The following is a 22,156-nucleotide window of genomic DNA, read 5'->3' as shown; positions in this document are numbered from 1 at the left end:
TGAGTGTGAATGGTTGTTTGTGTCTATGTGTCAGCCCTGTGATGACCTGGCGACTTGTCCAGGGTGTACCCCGCCTTTCGCCCGTAGTCAGCTGAGATAGGCTCCAGCTTGCCTGCGACCCTGTAGAACAGGATAAATGGCTACAGATAATGGATGGATGGATGAATAGATAATAATAATAATAATAATAACAACTGGCTTTTTTCATGGTATATCAGATATAATCCATTCAGCTAGCATAATACTGAACTCGTCTTCAACTCCTTATCTGATATACCACAAAAAAAAGCCAACATTATTTAATTATGTCACAGTTGTAGTTCTCCATGTCCGCTTATCCTGTTCTACAGGGTCGCAGGTGAGCTGCAGCCTATCCCAGCTGAATATGGGCGAGAGGGAGGGTACACCCTGGACAAGTCACCAGGTCATTGCAGGGCTGACACAGAGACAAACAACCATTCACACCTACCAGTTAACCTAACCTGCATGTCTTTGGACTGTGGGGGAAACCAGAGCACCTGGAGGAAACCTATGCAGACACAGGGAGAACATGCAAACTCCACACAGAAAGATCTCTGTTGGCTGCTGGGCTCAATCCCAGAACCTTCTTGCTGTGAGGTGGCAGTGATAACCACTGAACCACCGTGCTGCCCTTAGGTGTATCCATCCATTATCTGTAGCCGCTTATCCTGTCCTACAGGGTCGCAGGCAAGCTGGAGCCTATCCCAGCTGACTATGGGCAAGAGGTGGGGTACACCCTGGACAAGTCACCAGATCATTGCAGGGCTGATACATAGAGACAAACAACCATTCACACTCACGGTCAATTTAGAGTCACCAATTAGCCTAACCTGCATGTCTTTGGACTGTGGGGGAAACCCATGCAGACACAGGAAGAACATGCAAACTCCACACAGAAAGGGCTTGAACCCAGAACCTTCTTGCTGTGAGGCGACAGTGCGAACCACTACACCACCTGCCCAGGAAAACACTCATGTCCATAATATAAATAATATACAAACAGCTCTTAAGTAGGGCGGCACGGTGGTGTAGTGGTTAGCGCTGTCGCCTCACAGCAAGAAGGTCCGGGTTCGAGCCCCGTGGCCAGCGACGTCCTTTCTGTGCGGAGTTGGCATGTTGTCCGCGTGGGTTTCCTCTGGGTGCTCCAGTTTCCCCTACACTCCAAAGACATGCAGGTTAGGTTAACTGGTGACTCTAAATTGACCGTAGGTGTGAGTGTGAATGGTTATCTGTGTCAGCCCTGTGATGACCTGGCGACTTGTCCAGGGTGTACCCCGCCTTTCGCCCGTAGTCAGCTGGGATAGGCTCCAGCTTGCCTGCGACCCTGTAGAACAGGATAAAGCGGCTACAGATAATGAGATGAGATGAGATCTGGTGGGACCCCAACTACCAGCAGATGACTAACAATACTGTCTTTTCAATCAGAGGACATCCAAGTGAATGGAATAAACAGCTTAGGGTTCAGCAGACATAACGGAGCTGGCTGAAAATATGATGAGAAGAGACAGATACAGAGACAGAAGGATGCTTTGCTATTCCTCCGACACAGGAGACAGCTTGTGTGTGGATTAATTCCGTCCTTTAGCAAATGCGATTGTTCAGTAATTAGGTTGAGCCGAAGCTTAGGGACAAAAACAAGGCTGAGATGTAAACAGTCAGAGTTCCATGATTACTCTAAATACGAAAAGAAGTGAACAATGTAACTATCCAAAGGCGATCAAACAGTGTTAAAGAGACTGTCGGTGAGTTCAGAGAGTGAGTGTTCACCCTGTCAACAGCACCAAACTTTGTTTACATTCGCAATATGTCAAAATCACAACGTGTCTGTGGCCAGTTACAGGCTTGTGAGCAAGAAAGACGGTCTCTGTAACTGCCTTGTTAAATTAAAAACACATGACCGTCTGGAAAAGATCAATCAAATCGACATGAAAGACGGGTGGCGTCAGACAGCTTTTCAAGATCGGATATGAAACAATGTTACAACCCCGAAGGTTTCTCGCGATACGACGCAGTTGTATTGATTACCAGAGTCCAGAAGTATCCCTGTGATCTCAGCTCTCATAATCATCATCATGCCATCACTCAGTGTTACCTGGACTGAAATAACACAGCCAGCCTTTTCTATTCACTTAGCTCAGCGTCGCAGTTCTGCATGCTAATATCCTCCACATCCTGTACACTCTTCTCAATGACAGTACGGTAAATCCACACTTTGACAGTCCGCTCTCACCGACTCTCAGGTGTCCATACAGTCACAGCACAGCCAAGCGAAACGCAGTTGGTCGTTTTGGGGGCGTGTCGTTGAAAACAAGCAGGTTGAGGTGTCCAGTGTGAAGTGCATGTGGAGCTGGAGGCTGAGGTTTGTGCCCTACTGAAACATTTTTGTGATTGCTAAAATAACTGCAATAAAAATACATTTGAAATGTACTGATGTTTGGACACTTTTTAAAACAACGTGTTTATCCAGCTACCTACTGCTAGTTAAACTTTCCAGCCATTATATGTAGCTGCTTATCCTGTACAGGGTCGCAGGAGCCTATCCCAGCTGACTATGGGCGAAAGGCAGGGTACACATAGAGGACATTCACACCTACAGTCAGTTTATCCATCCATCCATCCATCCATCCATCCATTATCTGTAGCCGCTTATCCTGTACAGGGTCGCAGGCAAGTTGGAGCCTATCCCAGCTGACTATGGGCAAAAGGCAGGGTACACCTTGGACAAGTCGCCAGGTCATTGCAGGGCTGACACATAGACACACACAAACATTCACACCTACGGTCAATTTATCCATCCATCCATCCATCCATTATCTGTAGCTGCTTATCCTGTACAGGGTCGCAGGCAAGTTGGAGCCTATCCCAGCTGACCATGGGCGAAAGGCAGGGTACACCCTGGACAAGTCGCCAAGTTATTGCAGGGCTGACACATAGAGATACACAAACATTCATACCTACGGTCAATTTATCCATCCATCCATCCATCCATTATCTGTAGCCGCTTATCCTGTACAGGGTCGCAGGCAAGTCGGAGCCTATCCCAGCTGACTATGGGCGAAAGGCAGGGTACACCCTGGACAAGTCGCCAGGTCATTGCAGGGCTGACACATAGACACACAAACATTCACACCTACAGTAAATTTATCCATCCATCCATCCATCCATTATCTGTAGCCACTTATCCTGTACAGGGTCGCAGGCAAGTCGGAGCCTATCCCAGCTGACTATGGGCGAAAGTCAGGGTACACCCTGGACAAGTCGCCAAGTTATTGCAGGGCTGACACATAGAGATACACAAACATTCACACCTCATCTCATCTCATTATCTCTAGCCACTTTATCCTGTTCTACAGGGTCGCAGGCAAGCTGGAGCCTATCCCAGCTGACTATGGGCGAAAGTCAGGATACACTCTGGACAAGTCGCCAGGTCATTGCAGGGCTGACACATAGACACACACAAACATTCATACCTACGGTCAATTTATCCATCCATCCATCCATTATCTGTAGCCGCTTATCCTGTACAGGGTCACAGGCAAGTTGGAGCCTATCCCAGCTGACTATGGGCGAAAGGCAGGGTACACCCTGGACAAGTCACCAAGTTATTGCAGGGCTGACACATAGAGATACACAAACATTCACATCTAGTCAATTTATCCATCCATCCATTCATCCATTATCTGTAGCCGCTTATCCTGTACAGTAGGGTGCATCAGTTGCCCCCTAAAAATAAAAAGTTCCTCCGATCATGATGCATTTTTGTTTTTATGTTCCTTTTGGTAAGAAAACACACTGGGTGAAATATTTTGACAAAATTCAAAAGTTTAATGGTGGCACCAGGAGCTCAAAGTTATGGAAAAAGCTGTTATTTTATGACTTTTATGACAAAATTTCGATCACTTTTCATGAAACATTATGGCACCTTATAGAGTATACCAAATATCTTAGATCCACATTTTTAGTACATATTCTAAATATATTATCAAGCACAGTTCGAGTTTTAGCTGTTCATTGAATCATTGTTCAACTACTTTTAAACAATACAAATGTATAATGAATCACATTAATGCTTCTCAATCCCTTGCAAAGGTTCTTAACATGATCTCTGGCTCACAAGAAATCAGTAAATGGAGTCCAACACTGTGATTCAAACCTTATGCGAAAACGTGTTTTTTTTGGCAAAAAATGAACCTCATGGTGCCACCATTAGACTTTTGAATGTGGTCAAAAAATTTTACAGGATGTCTTTATTGGTGAAAAGGAACACCCAAACAAAAATGCATCAGATTTTATGAAAGTGAGGGCAACTGATGCACCCTACTGTACAGGGTCGCAGGCAAGCTGGAACCTATCCCAGCTGACTATGGGCAAGAGGCAGGGTACACCCTGGACAAGTCACCAGGTCATTGCAGGGCTGACACATAGAGACACACAAACATTCACACTTACAATCAATTTATCCATCCATCCATTATCTGTAGCCGCTTATCCTGTGCAGGATCACAGGCAAGCTGGAGCCTATCCCACCTGACTATGGGCAAGAGGCAGGGTACACCCTGGATAGTCGCCAGGTCATTGCAGGGCTGACACATAGAGACACACAAACATTCACACCTATGGTCAATTTATCCATCCATCCATCATCTGTAGCCACTTATCCTGTACAGGGTCGCAGGCAAGCTGGAGCCTATCCCAGCTGACTATGGACGAGAGGTGGGGTACACCCTGGACAAGTCGCCAGATCATCACAGGACTGACACAACCATTCACACTCACATTCACACCTACAGTCAATTTAGAGCCACCAGTTAACCTAACCTGCATGTCTTTGGACTGTGGGGGAAATCGGAGCACCCGGAGGAAACCCACGCGGACACAGGGAGAACATGCAAACTCCACACAGAAAGGCCCTCGCCGGCCACAGGGCTCGAACCCAGGACCTTCTTGCTGTGAGGCGACAGCGCTAACCACTACACCACCGTGCCACCTTCCTGTCAATTTAGAGCCACCAATAGGCCATTTGCAGGAATTGGTCACGTGTCAGTTTGTGGTTTTAACTTCTGTCGTAAGTTAAAGTGAATCATTGGCCATAAAAGAGAGTTTTTTGGACTCAAGTTGGTCGCCGCCGACAAAAATTCACGTGCGAAATAGCGGATTTCTCAGGTATGTTTATAACTTATAATTTCTCCTTTTCTACCTTTATCATTCGCTTAATGTCTGAAGATTCTTGAAAATAAATACAGATATATCTGTCGATGTGTTTTTAGCTGATAAGAAGCAGATTTATTCGCATCATGATTCGCTTTAACTTATGACAGAAGTTAAAACCACAAACTTTTTCCAAGTACACACAAAAATTCGGGTCAAAAAAGACAGTAGAAAAGGTAAAAACAGCTATTATAGAAATGGATTGCTTCGCATCGCCAGTCAAACTCTTATGGTTATCAAGGAATGTCAAGTTAGCTTGCCCACCATGGGCTTGTTGTTATGGGGAAAATTGACACGTGACCAATTCCTGCAAATGGCCTATTAGCCTAACCGGCATGTCTTTGGACTGCAGGGGAAACTGGAGCACCCGGAGGAAACCCATGCAGATATGGCGAGAACATGCAAACTCCACACAGAAAGGCCCCCATTTTCACAATATTGTTTGAGATGCACTCGTAAAGGAACATGGTCCAACATGACAATCCCTATTTTCTCTTGACAAATTTAAATAATAGCAATGAACAATACAACAATGAAACTCAGAAGACCACATTGGGTTCCACTCCTGTCAGCCAAGAACAGGAATCTGAGGCTCCATTGGGCACAGGATCACCTAAAATGGAAAAAGACCAGGGGATTTTTTTTTAAAATCTTCAACTGTCCTGGTTTAGTGAGTATGCCCACTGTAGACTCAGATTCCTGTTCTTGGCTGATACAAGAGGAACCGAAGTGGAACCCGATGTGGTCTTCAGCTGTTGTAGCCTCTCCACCTCAAGGTTTAATGTTTTGTGCGTTCTAACATAACTTTTTGCTTTTTTTATTTGAGTTACCATATAATTCCTACTGGGCGGCACGGTGGTGTAGTGGTTAGCGCTGTCGCCTCACAGCAAGAAGGTCCGGGTTCGAGCCCCGTGGCCGGCGAGGGCCTTTCTGTGCGGAGTTTGCATGTTCTTCCCGTGTCCGCATGGGTTTCCTCCGGGTGCTCCGGTTTCCCCCACAGTCCAAAGACATGCAGGTTAGGTTAACTGGTGACTCTAAATTGACCGTAGGTGTGAATGTGAGTGTGAATGGTTGTCTGTGTCTATGCGTCAGCCCTGTGATGACCTGGCGACTTGTCCAGGGTGTACCCCGCCTTTCGCCCATAGTCAGCTGGGATAGGCTCCAGCTTGCCTGCAACCCTGTAGAACAGGATAAAGTGGCTACAGATAATGAGATGAGATGAGATGAGATGAGATAATTCCTGCTGGCTTGAAGCAATCTGGCCATTTTCCTCTGACCTATCTCATCAACAAGATATTTCCATCCACACAACTATTGTTCACTTGATGGTTTTTTGTTTGTTTGTTTTTCACACCATTCTAAGTAAACTTTATAGACTTGTGAATGAAAATCCCAGGAGAGCAGCAGTTATAGAAATACTCATACTCGTCCATCTGGCACAAACAGTCAGCCCACAGTCCAAATCACTGAGATCACATTTTTCCCCGTTCTGATGGTTGATACAAACATTACCCAAAGCTGCTCAGCTGAATCTCCATGATTTTATGCATTATGCAAATAAAAAGTGTTTTTCTGTCATTTTTGCGCACACTGTGCCCAGGTAATCATGGAAAGACTTATTATTCACAGGTTACTCTTGATGAGTCTAAGTTAAGTCAGGAATCATAAAGGACATGTTGCAAGTAAAGTCTGAAATCTATTTTTATGCGACTTAAGAGTGACTCAGAGTCAAGTCACAAACTCAAGTTCCCATCTCAAATAGGATCTATGTATAGCAGCATCTTGTTAGTAGAATATGTTATAAACGATATTCATCCAGCCCTGCAATGACCTGGCGACTTGTCTAGGGTGTACCCCACCTCTCGCCCATAGTCAGCTGGGATAAGCTCCAGCTTGCCTGCAACCCTGTACAGGATAAGCGGCTACAGAAAATGGATGGATGGATGGATATTCACCCTTTTGTCAATACTGACTAAAAACCACAATGATTAATATTAAAAATGTTTAGTTGAAGTGACATTTTATAATTCATTTCATACAGCAATAACAATGTTCAAACTTTGTTCCAAATTTCAGAATCAGAATCAGACAAAATTTTATCACCGAAGGGCAATTAGAAGGGCGAAGAGCGGTACATTAAAATAAGAACAAGAGAATAAAATCACAAAAAGAATAAAATCACAAAAGTGGGTGGGCAAAAAAACAAACAAACAGCGTATTATGTACAAGGCCTGCTGCCAGTAACAAAGCAAAAAAAAAAAAAAAGCAGCAGATAAAATATGGCAAATAAATAAAATGAAGCGTGGATAAAATTAAAGTAACAATATGATTAGAGTGACATTGTAGTTAAAGTGACAAGGTGATATTGTAATATTGCACATCAGGACATGTGATATTGTACTAGAGTATTGTACAGAAGACTTAAGCTATTGTAACTGTCTTAGATTTCTTAGAGTTCAGGAGGAGAATAACACTTGGAACAAAGGTTGCTCTCCTCCTCTAGGTCTTACAGGCCGGACAGCGGAACCTGCAACCAGATGGCAGCTGCTCAAATGCCGGGAACAAAGCATGAGTCGAGTCCTTAAGAATTCGACGAGCCAGGCCGCTAGCCTGCTGCTCGTACACAGTATTCAGGTGGCGAGCAGGAAGTCCAATAATCTTAGAACACACCTTGACAATGTTATGCAGGCGGTTCCTATCCTGTACAGTAATGGAGTAATACCAACAGCATATAGAAAAAGCTAAAACACTTTCAATGAATGTATAATAGAATGTCAGCAAGATGTTCTGACTGACAGAAAAAGAGTTCAGTTTCCTTATTAGGTACATCCTCTGGTGGCACTTCCTCAGGATCCCTTCTGTGTTGGAAGAGAACCTCAGTTGGCAGTCCAGAATGGTTCCCAGGTATTTATATTCCTCAACTGTCTCGACTAAGAACAAATCTTTTCTAAAATTCAGGATAAGCATAATTAAAATCACAGTAAAATAACACCTCTAAAAAGTTACATAATTTAATTCTTGCAGTAGTAAAATAACAGAGGATTTAAAAATATATATCATCAATCTCTAAAATTATACAGTCGACCAAGCAAAAATTTCTGCAAACTCAATACTAAGCCCAAGTAATGTTCTAGATTTCCCAGTCTACCTTATCCCCATGCTTCTTAACATCCTTCATAAAAACATGAAAATCATCAGTGCATCATTTAACCATAGGTATAGGGTGTTTCATGCATAATGTATACATGATTTTTTCTTCTTCACTGTACTTATTGTATTTTAAGACTGTCTAAATCAGTGGTTTACTAGCATTTATTGTCTGGTGAACTCCATCCATCCATTATCTGTAGCCACTTATCCTGTACAGGGCCGCAGGCAAGCTGGAGCTATGGGCAAGAAGCGGGGTACACCCTGGACAAGTTGCCAGGTCATCACAGGACTGACACATCAAGACAAACAACCATTCACACTCACTCCTATGGTTAATTTAGAGCCACCAATTAGCCTAACCTGCATGTCTTTGGGGGAAACCGGAGCAAACCCACGCAGACATTCAAACTCCACACAGAAAGACCCCCGTTGGCCACTGGGTTTGAACCCAGGACCTTCTTGCTGTGAGGTGACAGTGCTAACAACTACAGTACACCACCATGCTGCCCTTCAACCTAAATTATTTCTCACGTAACCCAGAGATGTTAAGCAGGTTAATACTACGTGATTCTTTTGCTTGTTGAAAAAGTTTCATTTTACTCATTTACCATTTTTGTTGCTTTTTTTTTTTAAATATACACAATCTTGCTTTATTTGGTTTTATGGCCAAGTTTTCATCTTTTGCTTCCAAACATCTTTTTAAGAAAGTTGTTACAAATATCACACACTTGGGAAAGGGTTTGGCCTTGCCACGGTCCATGCATGCAAGTCCAAATATTAAATATGATTTAGCTTGCTAACACCATAATTTAGTTTTAACTCTCACATGCTAAGAATGGGACTTTGGGAAATAAGCGCAGACCTTGAAAAAGCACTAGTTTTCCCTGCTATGGAAACAAGACAATGACCAGACCTAGTTATTTGGTGTAGTGAAAGAAAAATTGTGAAAATGATTGAACTTACTGCCTGCTGGGAAGCCAACATAGATGATGCCTTCAACAGAAAAGAAGACATACAAGGAGTTGCTTCAGCAATGTGAAGACAATGGTTGGGAAGCTGAATGCCTTCCTATTGAAGTGGGCTGCCATGACTATGTTGGCCACCGAGTTCTATCAGTGCTGACTAAGCTTGGTTTCCAGCCAAAAGAGAAAACCAGAGTCGTGGAAGAGATTCAACGCACAACCGAAAAAGCCTCATACTGGCTGTGGCTCAAGAGAGGTGACGAAACGTGGCAAATGGATGATTAATAATGATCAGCGGCAATTGGGCTGACCTCACAACAGTGAGGGCTGTAGCCACAGAAGATAAGTTGAGGTGTACGCAGCAAAACCGCCCCATTTAAACATCTAAGTGGGTGCTTCTGTGGTACCTCCTAATGATCAGATACCCATTGTCATTCTGTGAAGGAGCTGCTGATTGGTTAGCACTCAAGTGTTTATTAATACTTAAATGTAAACTACTGGGCAACTATTTAGGAATGTTTCAGAGTAACAAATGCCATCAACCTTTTTTTTTAAATCACAGATTTAATTAGTAATAACAAATTATTTTCTACTGTAAAATAATATTCTCTGGCCACCTGTTACTCTTCCATCTCATCTATATGACAATACACAAGGTAATACTTTCATGACTTTGTCTCATCTCATTATTTCTAGCCGCTTTATCCTTCTACAGGGTCGCAGGCAAGCTGGAGCCTATCCCAGCTGACTACGGGCGAAAGGCGGGGTACACCCTGGACAAGTCGCCAGGTCATCACAGGGCTGACACATAGACACAGACAACCATTCACACTCACGTTCACACCTACGGTCAATTTAGAGTCACCAGTTAACCTAACCTGCATGTCTTTGGACTGTGGGGGAAACCGGAGCACCCGGAGGAAACCCACGCGGACACGGGGAGAACATGCAAACTCCGCACAGAAAGGCCCTCGCCAGCCACGGGGCTCGAACCCAGACCTTCTTGTTGTGAGGTGACAGCGCTAACCACTACACCACCGTGCCGCCCTTCATGACTTTGTTTAATGCTAAAATAAAAAATATCCACCAGTAATTGACTTCATCTGGTAATATAGAAGAAGAAGCCTTTATTTGTCGCATGCACACTCAAGCACAGTGAAATTCATTCTCTGCATTTAACCCATTGGAAGCAGTGAACACACACACAGCAGTGGGCAGCCATACTACAGCGCCCAGGGAGCAGTTAGGTGCCTTGGTCAAGGGCACTTCAGCCGAAAGCCGCCCCATGTTAACCTAACCGCATGTCTTTGAACTGTGGGGAAAACCCAGAGCACCCAGAGGAAACCCACACAGACACAGGGAGAACATGCAAACTCCACACAGAAAGGCCCCCCTGTCAGCCACTGGGCTCAAACCCAGAACCTTCTTGCTATGAGGCGACAGTGCTAACCACTACACCACCATGCCACCCCATACACAGCACATAGCTTGCCTTATCTGGATTTTTATGATCCCCTGCTTTCTTTTCTTTCTAGTTCTACACTTCCAACTGTGGTGAATATCTTTGGTTTTAGTCAAAAATCTAAACCTTCTACCTGCCAATTAGACCCCCTTCCTACTCATCTGGTAAAAGGATGTTTACTCTCCCTTTCTTCTGTAATAACTAACATCATTCATTCCTCTCGTTAGTGGTCTTGTACCTTCATCTCTCAGAACAACTCCAATTCTTAAAAAAAATCTGGTGTTGATTGCCATAATTTGAATAAATATAATTTAATCTCAAACTTACCTTTCCTCTCAAAAATACTAGAAAAATCTGTTGTAGTTCAGGTTCACTCTCATCTTACTGCAAATCATTTGTTTGAACAATTAACGTCTGGGTTTCGTCCACTTCACAACTTTGGTCAAAATTACCAATGATTTGCTGATGGCAGCTGATTCTGGCCTGTTAACCATACTCGTGCTCCTTGGTCTAAGTTCTGCCTTTGATACAATCTCTTATAATATTCTCCTAGAGAGATTAGCTTCTATTGGCATCATCGGCACCTCTCTTACCTGGTTTAAATCATATCTCTCTGGTCGTACACAGTTTGTACAATTACAAAATTTCAGATAGCAGTCTTGCCCAGTTATAGGCGGTGTTCCACAGGGCTCTATTCTAGGCTCCATTATTTATCTTCTGCCTCTTGGCCACATTTTTAGGAAATTTGATATTCAGTTTCACTGTGAGGCTGATGACACCCAGCTCTACCTGTCCACCAAGCCTAATTCCAGCCTTTCACCCTCTTCCCTTTGTGATTATTTACTTGAAATTAAATCTTGGTTGATCTCTAATTTCCTCAAACTTAACAGTAAAACAACAACAATAGCGCTGTTATTCTTCTACATGCCTTAGTTACATCTCGCATTGATTACTGAAATTCTATCCTCTCTGGTCTTCCTCACAAATTTCTTCATAAACTCCAGCTGGTTCAGAATTCAGCTGCCTGTATCATTACTAGAACTCCTTCAGTTGAACATATTACTCCTGTCTTCCAGCAGCTTCACTGGCTTCCTGTTAAATACTGTACTGACAAGATTCTGCTTCTCACTTTTAAGGCACTTCATAACCTAGGACCTCTGTATCTCTCTGACTTGCTTCATATCTGCACACCTTCTCGTACTCTTAGATCTTCTTCCATCAATCTCGCACCTCCAGCTTGTTTGAAAACCATGGGGTTTAGAGCCTTCAGTCATGTTGCCCCTCACCTCTGGAACTCTCTTCCTCATAACATTAGTAATACTGATTCTCTTCCAACCTTCAAATCCCACCTTAAGACACACCTTTTCAAATTTGCCTATTCTGTCTGACTTCAGCGCTAATGACTTTTGCAATTTTATTTTTGTATTTTAGGCTTTGTTGATTTTTATTGTGTATTGTAAGGTGTCCTTGAGTGCCTATAAATAAAATGCATTATTATTAATCCAATACAATGCGAACAGAGCGGCACGGTGGTGTAGTGGTTAGCGCTGTCGCCTCAGAACAAGAAGGTCCGGGTTCGAGCCCCACGGCCGGCGAGGGCCTTTCTGTGTGGAGTTTGCATGCTCTCCCCATGTCCGCGTGGGTTTCCTCCGGGTGCTCCGGTTTCCCCCACAGTCCAAAGACATGCAGGTTAGGTTAACTGGTGACTCTAAATTGACCGTAGGTGTGAATGAGTGTGAATGGTTGTCTGTGTCGGCCCTGTGATGACCTGGCGACTTGTCCAGGGTGTACCCTGCCTTTCACCCGTAGTCAGCTGGGATAGGCTCCAGCTTGCCCGCGACCCTGTAGAACAGGATAAAGCGGCTAGAGATAATGAGATGAGACAATGCAAACAAAACAATGCTGTTTTATTGAATCATGCACCGCCTATGGTAATCTGGCTGCTCACCCTCAATAAATAAAAATCATCTTAAAACATTTATTTACATTTTCTTTTAATTAACTCTCTTAATTTTATATTTTACTCCTTGTTTTTGTTTCTGGTATTTTATTCATTAGTATTGTCTTAAAATTGTCATTTTTTCCCTTTTCTTTCATTTCATTTAATTGCTCTTATCTGACTTTTATTCTTACAATTTTAATATTTCTTAGTCTTTTGGTTTTTATTATTTGCAATTCTCTCCAGCTCAAAGGTGTTGGTCTGGGTTGCTGTGCATCATGCCTCAGCTCCTACCCGCAGCTTAGAAGCACAGCACCTTCCTCAGGATGCGAGCCGTTCCTAGCAAGGCCTATAACTGTGCACTGCTGGTTGTGTCTAGTATATGCCTAGATTTGTTTATATACCTAATACACTCCAAACGGAAGAACTGTTACGGTACAGTTGCCTGATGGGTCTCCCTCACTTGGTCTGCTAAGTCCTGATATTTCTGCACCTTCCATTCCTCTGTATTCTTGGTGTTCTGGTCCCATGGGACAGCTATGTCAATCGTTATCCACTCATGCCAGTCCCTCCGTACGAGGGTGATGTCTGGCTGGTTCGACCTCTTTGTGTAAATAGTCATATCCCATATCAGTTTAACAGATTCATTCTCTATTACAGCCTGTGGTTTGTGCTTGTTCTAACTCTTGGCAGCTTCGAGGCCATATTTTCTGTTCAACTCCCAGTGAATGCGTAATGCAACCTTGTTGTGGCACCTTCTGTACTCACGTTGAGTTGTGAGCATCCACTTACAATGTGTTGTATGCTCTCTGATGTTGTCCCACACAGTCTGCATAGCGAGGTTTCAGATGTGCCATTGATGCTGTGCTTTACAGAGTTTGTGTGCAGGGCCTGCTCTTGGGCTGCGTATCGTCTTGATTTATTATTATAGCTCAAGTAAAACAATGTTTTACTTGTGTGGCTTTTCTTACAGTAGGCTATTTTGAAAGGTTGAACCCAAGTCTATTACTGAGACTAATTTATTACCTTTTTTTTTATTATTGCCTAATGAAACGAACAGTTTACTCTCATTATTTCATAAACACAAGATGAGCATGGTGTGATTGTGTTTTGCATCTGGCCTACACCATCTCATCTCATTATCTCTAGCCGCTTTATCCTTCTACAGGGTCGCAGGCAAGCTGGAGCCTATCCCAGCTGACTACGGGCGAAAGGCGAGGTACACCCTGGACAAGTCGCCAGGTCATCACAGGGCTGACACATAGACACAGACAACCATTCACACTCACATTCACACCTACGCTCAATTTAGAGTCACCAGTTAACCTAACCTGCATGTCTTTGGACTGTGGGGGAAACCGGAGCACCCGGAGGAAACCCACGCGGACACGGGGAGAACATGCAAACTCCACACAGAAAGGCCCTCACCGGCCCCGGGGCTTGAACCCAGGACCTTCTTGCTGTGAGGCGACAGCACTAACCACTACACCACCGTGCCGCCCCGGCCTACACCTTGTCTACTTTTATTACCTCATATTATGGAATTGTGTTGTGGTTGATCAGAAGTGTACAGTAACAAAGTACATTTACTTGAGTACTGTACTTTATGCTTTTTGAGTATCTGTACTTTGAGTAATATCTTTATTGGAAACTTGTGACTAACTTCACTGCATTTGAAAGGCAAATATCATACTTTTCACTCCACTACATTTCTATCAAGGTTCCCGTTACTATGAAGCAGCTTTGAAAATGGATGTTTTTTTCCTTTTCGAAAACATGATTGGTTTTTTTCACAGGTGATACTGAGACAGCCGATCAGTAATCACTAGGATCACGTCATGTCCACAGACTATAAAATCAAGATCAAGGATTTCTCAGCAGCATTATTTAACACAATCAGTTCATGGCAGAATGGAAGGAGGCAGTTCTTCTGGGGAACACACGCACCCATGGCTATACCTTGAACCCAGGTTTCAGTTTTCTGAAAGGATTAAAGATTAGTTTCATTTTAAATGTTTGCTTTGTTTGACAAAAACGAACCATATCATGGCCTGCAAGAACTTGCCGTCCAACCTGCGGAGGCATATTGAGGTATATAAACGTTTTATTCCAAGAGAAAGCTTGCAATGAAGTTGCCTGTGCTTTTAGAGCTAGCGATAATGTTGCAATAGCTATGCAGTCCGATTAGTCAAATGATTTTCTATGGATTTGCCCGCCAAGTTGCCATAGCCTTGTCCACGGCTAACGTTAACACATAGCTAGCTAACTTGGACACTATTAGAGTAACTCCATTTTTACACGCCAACATGAATAATGTTAACATATTTCTGAAAGGACTTCAGAAAAGTTTTAGCATAATCTTGCCAAATAAATAGAATGTAGACATTTCTTTTCTAGTAACATTAACTACCCAATATGATTTCTAGTTTGAAAAGAGTTTGCTAGCATGTCGGGTGGAGCTTCAGCGCTATAGGTTCTACAAGCTAGTCAGTAAATCCAGTCGGTTGCTTCAGAGGCAATTAGGGATTGTAAGCGTTGACAGAAAATGTACTTTTAATACTTAAGTAATTTTAAAAGCTAGTACTTCAGTACTTTAACTTAAGTAAAAATTTGACTGTCCAACTTTCACTTGTACCAGAGTAACATTTAACCAGTGGGATCTGTACTTTAACTTCAGTAATGAAGTTGGGTACTTTGTCCACCTCTGTGGTTGACCTATTGACTTTGATACAACTGACAAAAATTAATACTTAAGATTTACTCTTAGGATTAACTTGTGTTCTCAACAGTTTTCCACACAGAACAGGCTACATAAAATTTCTCTGCTTTGACATTGCTCACTGCATGATGGAGGAAAAAAAAAAAAATTAAAAAAACCCCCAACACTTCAAGCTAATGATAGTTCTGTGAAGTAAATATAAGCAAAAGCATAAGGCACTGAACACCCCTCAATTTTTCATCTCTGCTGCCTTTTTTATAAACTATTGTTTTGGAAAATACAAGTTGATCAGATATAACTGGTACACTATGTATAATATAATAATATTAATTAATTATTATATTATACACACAAAGTACAAATTGTAAATAAAAACAGAATGCAATAATTTACAAATCTCAAAAACTGATACTGTATTCACTATAGAACATAGACAACATATCAAATGTCGAAAGTGAAACATTTTGAAATTTCATGCCAAATATTGGCTCATTTGAAATTTCATGACAGCAACACATCTCAAAAAAGTTGGGACAGGGGCAATAAGAGGCTGGAAAAGCTAAAGGTACAAAAAAGGAACAGCTGGAGGACCAAATTGCAACTCATTAGGTCAATTGGCAATAGGTTATTAACATGACTGGGTATAAAAAGAGCATCTTGGAGTGGCAGCGGCTCTCAGAAGTAAAGATGGGAAGAGGATCACCAATCCCCCTAATTCTGCACTGACAAATAGCGGAGCAATATCAGAAAGGAGTTCGACAGTGTAAAATTGCAAAGGGTTTGAACATATCATCATCTACAGTGCATAATATCAAAAGATTCAGAGAATCTGGAAGAATCTCTGTGCGTAAGGGTCAAGGCCGGAAAACCATACTGGGTGCCCGTGATCTTCGGGCCCTTAGACGGCACTGCATCACATACAGGCATGCTTCTGTATTGGAAATCACAAAATGGGCTCAGGAATATTTCCAGAGAACATTATCTGTGAACACAATTCACCGTGCCATCTGCTGTTGCCAGCTAAAACTCTATAGTTCAAAGAAGAAGCCGTATCTAAACATGATCCAGAAGCGCAGACGTCTTCTCTGGGCCAAGGCTCATTTAAAATGGACTGTGGCAAAGTGGAAAACTGTTCTGTGGTCAGACGAATCAAAATTTCTTTATGGAAATCAGGGACGCAATGTCATTCGGACTAAAGAGGAGAAGGACGACCCAAGTTGTTATCAGCACTCAGTTCAGAAGCCTGCATCTCTGATGGTATGGGGTTGCATTAGTGCGTGTGGCATGGGCAGCTTACACATCTGGAAAAACACCAATGCTGAAAGGTATATCCAGGTTCTAGAGCAACATATGCTCCCATCCAGACGACGTCTCTTTCAGGGAAGACCTTGCATTTTCCAACATGACAATGCCAAACCACATACTGCATCAATTACAGCATCATGGCTGCGTAGAAGAAGGGTCCGGGTACTGAACTGGCCAGCCTGCAGTCCAGATCTTTCACCCATAGAAAACATTTGGCGCATCATAAAACGGAAGATACGACAAAAAAGACCTAAGACAGTTGAGCAACTAGAATCCTACATTAGACAAGAATGGGTTAACATTCCTATCCCTAAACTTGAGCAACTTGTCTCCTCAGTCCCCAGACGTTTACAGACTGTTGTAAAGAGAAAAGGGGATGTCTCACAGTGGTAAACATGGCCTTGTCCCAACTTTTTTGAGATGTGTTGTTGTCATGAAATTTAAAATCACCTAATTTTTCTCTTTAAATGATACATTTTCTCAGTTTAAACATTTGATATGTCATCTATGTTCTATTCTGAATAAAATATGGAATTTTGAAACTTCCACATCATTGCATTCCGTTTTTATTTTGTACTTTGTCCCAACTTTTTTGGAATCGGCACACACACACACACACCGGTACAATATCTATAGTGTATTGATGGTTTTCTCAGCAATGTTCTAAGAAATTGACCTTAATATTGTATATATCCAGTATAGCAGTGGACACACACATATATGCCACATTGCTTAACATAATATTCTATACAGAATCTTAAACAGCTGGAACACAATCCTTTAAAACAGCTGGTACTATTTAACCATGACTATACACGAAAAGCAGGAGGATAGAATTGTGAGCCAAACTGTTGTATTCAAGACTCTAGACACTCCAGAATCTGTACTCTAGATTACCAGCATCTAGCATAGTTTACTCAAGTTAGAGAAAAAACAAAAGTGAAAACTAAACAAGGAGCCTTTTCCCCCTCCATCACAAGTGGTTCATATGTATTTTAATGAAACTGTGGCCATTTTGGTCAGATTTTAATAGTCTAAATAATTCAAGAATGAGAAACAGCATGTCCAAAACAAGGTCTCCTGAAATCTTACACCAGGCAACTCTGTCTATTTTAAGTGCTCTAAGGCCATATTTCAACAAGAGAGCAAATATAACTCACTCAATCTACAAACGACAAGCAGGATTGTATGCGTCTCGGCAAGTAAATGCTTTTAAAAAAATATATTCTATATATTTTTTAATTTTATATAAGGGTGCATCAGTTGCCCTCACTTTCATAAAATCTGATGCATTTTTGTTTGGGTGTTCCTTTTCACCAATAAAGACATCCTGTAAAATTTTTTGACCATATTCAAAAGTCTAATGGTGGCACCATGAGGTTCATTTTTTGCCAAAAAAACGCTTATTTTATGTTTTCGCGTAAGGTTTGAATCACAATGTTGGACTCCATTTATTGATTTCTTGTGACCCAGAGATGATGTTAAGAACCTTTGCAAGGGATCGAGAAGCATTAATGTGATTCATAATACATTTGTATTGTTTAAAAGTAGTTGAACAATGATTCAACGAACAGCTAAAACTCAAACTGTGCTTGATGATATATTTAGAATATGTACTAAAAATGTGTATCTAAGATATTTGGTATACTCTATAAGGTGCCATAATGTTTCATGAAAAGTGATCGAAATTTTGTCATAAAATAGCAGCTTTTTCCATAACTTTGAGCTCCTGGTGCCACCATTAAACTTTTGAATTTTGTCAAAATATTTCACCCAGTGTGTTTTCTTACCAAAAGGAACATAAAAACAAAAATACATCATGATCGGAGGAACTTTTCATTTTTAGGGGGCAACTGATGCACCCTAATATATATAAAATTTCTTCTCATCTAAATCCCTCACATGACTTTATAATTATTGTAGCTTTTTTTTTTTAAAGCATACCTTCATAACCAGAGGACTAGAAGGAAAAAGAGATACAAGTAAAGAGCATATTCCCAGCAGTTATAAAAGCAAAATGTCAGTCTTTTAACTATTATTTCCTATTTTAAAAGTTAAAAGACTTCTCAACCATCACATTTACAAACCTCTATTTGGATGTAATAATGCAAACCTACAAATGATGAGCATTTTTCATCTTTCACTTTCACACACCAATGTTTAAGGATAAAACACTCAGACAATGATGCTAAAGACATCTTACAGCAGGATTCTTACCTGATCTAGTTTTAATGATTTCACCAAATTCATCATCAAAAGCTTCGACCTCCCACTGGTCCTCTGCACAAGCAGCTTCGGCCATGTCAGATCTCAAGTGCCAAAAAGTCTCTTACACAAATACAAGTTTTAGCAAAGGAAAATTTCCAGAGATTTTTAGCGATATATTTCTGCGACAGATCCAAATTTGTGAATGACACTGCTCTAGGGCAGCCTATGAACTGTTGTGATACACAGGGATATAATCTGCCAAGACACCAGAAGAGTTGGAACAGGTGGCATATTCTACTCGTCCTAAAATAGAGCTTATGGAATAGACAGTCTGCCACCACAGGCAGCACTATAAATAAAGATTTTGTTACTTAACTGTTTTCTTTAGAAAACCAATGAAATCTATCAAAGTTTTTGTAACCTCATTTTATAGAATCAAATGTATTTAGACTTACAACCTCCATACTGCATTTTTAAAAGGTGCAGTTTCTGATGTTTAAAATTGCTCCTGGACCTACAGTAACCAAAGATTCTTAGGATTCAGAGAATAATAAGATTCCTTAGAAAATATAAATTTGCAATATTACAGTGTTCATCTTTAAAATACGAAGGCAAGTCAAAGTTCTAAGACAGATGTTATAATTTCAAAAGGAATTAAAAAAAAGGAATACAAAGAAGGAATTCTCCGACAGAAACATCGCTTGCAGAAGCGTTTAGACTTAAATGGAGGTAGAGAAATAGCTTTTATTTTCATAAATAAAGTCCCCCCCCCCAATTTGTTTTAGAGCTTTTTGACTTACCCTCGTATTGCTGAAGTGCGTAGGTCTGGACTGACTACTGGAGTGTTTGAGCTGAATAAGACCATTTCATCTCATTATCTGTAGCCGCTTTATCCTTCTACAGGGTCGCAGGCAAGCTGGAGCCTATCCCAGCTGACTACGGGCGAAAGGCGGGGTTCACCCTGGACAAGTCGCCAGGTCATCACAGGGCTGACACATAGACACAGACAACCATTCACACTCACACCTACGGTCAATTTAGAGTCACCAGTTAACCTAACCTGCATGTCTTTGGACTGTGGGGGAAACCGGAGCACCCGGAGGAAACCCACGCGGACACGGGGAGAACATGCAAACTCCACACAGAAAGGCCCTCGCCAGCCACAAGGCTCGAACCCGGACCTTCTTGCTGTGAGGCGACAGCGCTAACCACTACACCACCGTGCCGCCATGCTGTCTAAACACGAGACTGAATTATAAACCAGGTCCAAAGAAAAGACTTGAACAGCAAGCTAACAACAAAACCAGTGACTGAATCAAATCTTTATTGAATAGTGAGCAGTTTTAATAAACAACTTGTCAGCTCTGAGTGTTTACATGAACACGTTTTTTTTTTTTAAACACAAATAAACATTTTCCTTAAACAACAAACACGTCTTAGCCCAGAAGATGAGAATGAATCTTCTTCATGACTCGAGTCAGATAGTTCTTGCCTGGTCTTACAGAGGATACGATGTCTCTGATTTGCTCCAGCCTGTGCAAAAAGTTATAATAAAGCAGAAATTTTAAACAAGATAGATTATACCACATTCCAAAGTGGCCAGACAAACATTTATATTATTGTAGTTATGAATTACAGTTGATACTGGAAAGTGTATCCCGATTTAATAAATAAGGAATGAATAAAATGTTAAAATTATTTATTTTTAAACATATAGCAATTATTCCAAACCTTGTGTCACCAATGTGATTTTGAAATTCCTGCAGCTGCAGGGGCCTGAAAGGATAATCTGGGGTGACCGCCAGGCTTAGCTCAAACTTAACAAATGCCCTGATGCTAGAGAACATGACTTCAACTCTGGGGGAGAAGAAAGAAAAGAAAAGAAAAAAAAAATACATTTCAGTTTCACAATATTGACTGCAATAACAGACCCTGACAAATGGACAGCAAGTCTGTTTGTTGTTGTGGGACTGCATTTCAAAGAACTATTAAATTTAAAATTACACAGACATTTCTAATTCCACGATATCTACAAAGATATATGAGCTTACCATTATCATTCTATACAAATTATCTGAAAGCTGCTGTACTATAAAAATATTTTGCCAACGACCCCACACTCGCATCTCATTATCTCTAGCCGCTTTATCCTTCGACAGGGTCGCAGGCAAGCTGGAGCCTATCCCAGCTGACTACGGGCGAAAGGCGGACCCCACACTCAGGAGAAAAAAAAAACACTTTAGAAAAAAATCTCTCTTTTTTTTTTTTTTTTAAATGACTGCTTTAACATGGAATGGGTGGAAACTTTTTTTTTTAAAATGCATGCAACAAACAATAACTTCAGTTAATTAGCTATATAAATGTTCAGGAATTTAACTCACAATGTATCCACACAAGTAATATGCAAGATTCCAAGCCTCAGACCTCCCCACTTCTTCAACCTGTGGATTTCTTCACCCAAGAGTCGAAGTCGGCTCACCACCACGCTGACATCATGCAGCAACTACAAAGAGTCACGTACACGCACATTATATATAATCTGTAGTCTGTGGCTTTGGCTAGAAAGTTCTCTGACAATTTTCAACTGATGGATTTCTAATTTGGTGGGGAAACTTATTTACAACCCTGTTTCCTAAAAAGCTGGGACGCTGTGTCAAATGTAAATCATGACCTTCTGTTTTCATCTCATCTCATTATCTCTAGCCGCTTTATCCTGCTCTACAGGGTCGCAGGCAAGCTGGAGCCTATCCCAGCTGACTACGGGCGAAAGGCGGGGTACACCCTGGACAAGTCGCCAGGTCATCACAGGGCTGACACATAGACACAGACAACCATTCACACTCACATTCACACCTACGCTCAATTTAGAGTCGCCAGTTAACCTAACCTGCATGTCTTTGGACTGTGGGGGAAACCGGAGCACCCGGAGGAAACCCACGCGGACACGGGGAGAACATACAAACTCCGCACAGAAAGGCCCTCGCCGGCCACAGGGCTCGAACCTGGACCTTCTTGCTGTGAGGCGACAGCGCTAACCACTACACCACCGTGCCGCCCCTACCTTCTGTTTTGATTTGCAAATTACAGAAAGGCCTTGCATATATATTTTTCAAACAATACACTTTCTCAGTTTCAACATTTATATTTTGTCTTTGTACTATTTCCGATTAAATATAGGGTTT

General features: G+C 41.8%; 2 protein-coding genes across 2 annotated transcripts in view; both read right to left on the bottom strand.

Annotated features, from left to right (window-relative positions):
- dmd (dystrophin) overlaps positions 1-19,068 on the bottom strand; it is a 509,910-nt gene extending 490,842 nt beyond the window's left edge. Inside the window, exon 1 of the mRNA XM_060898614.1 lies at positions 18,984-19,068. Coding sequence (XP_060754597.1) covers positions 18,984-19,068 — 85 coding nt within the window. The remainder of the gene's footprint in view (positions 1-18,983) is intronic.
- Positions 19,069-20,281: 1,213 nt separating this feature from the next.
- The window catches only part of knl1 (kinetochore scaffold 1), a 47,855-nt gene continuing 45,980 nt past the window's right edge, over positions 20,282-22,156 (bottom strand). Inside the window, exons 14-16 of the mRNA XM_060898610.1 lie at positions 21,356-21,477; positions 20,706-20,831; positions 20,282-20,507 (exon numbers count right to left, since the gene is read on the bottom strand). Coding sequence (XP_060754593.1) covers positions 20,411-20,507; positions 20,706-20,831; positions 21,356-21,477 — 345 coding nt within the window. The 3' untranslated portion in view covers positions 20,282-20,410. The remainder of the gene's footprint in view (positions 20,508-20,705; positions 20,832-21,355; positions 21,478-22,156) is intronic.

This window comes from Neoarius graeffei, chromosome 18, assembly GCF_027579695.1.
Source record: "Neoarius graeffei isolate fNeoGra1 chromosome 18, fNeoGra1.pri, whole genome shotgun sequence".
Taxonomy (NCBI): Eukaryota; Metazoa; Chordata; class Actinopteri; order Siluriformes; family Ariidae; genus Neoarius; species Neoarius graeffei.
This window is presented reverse-complemented; position numbering and strand designations above follow the sequence as displayed.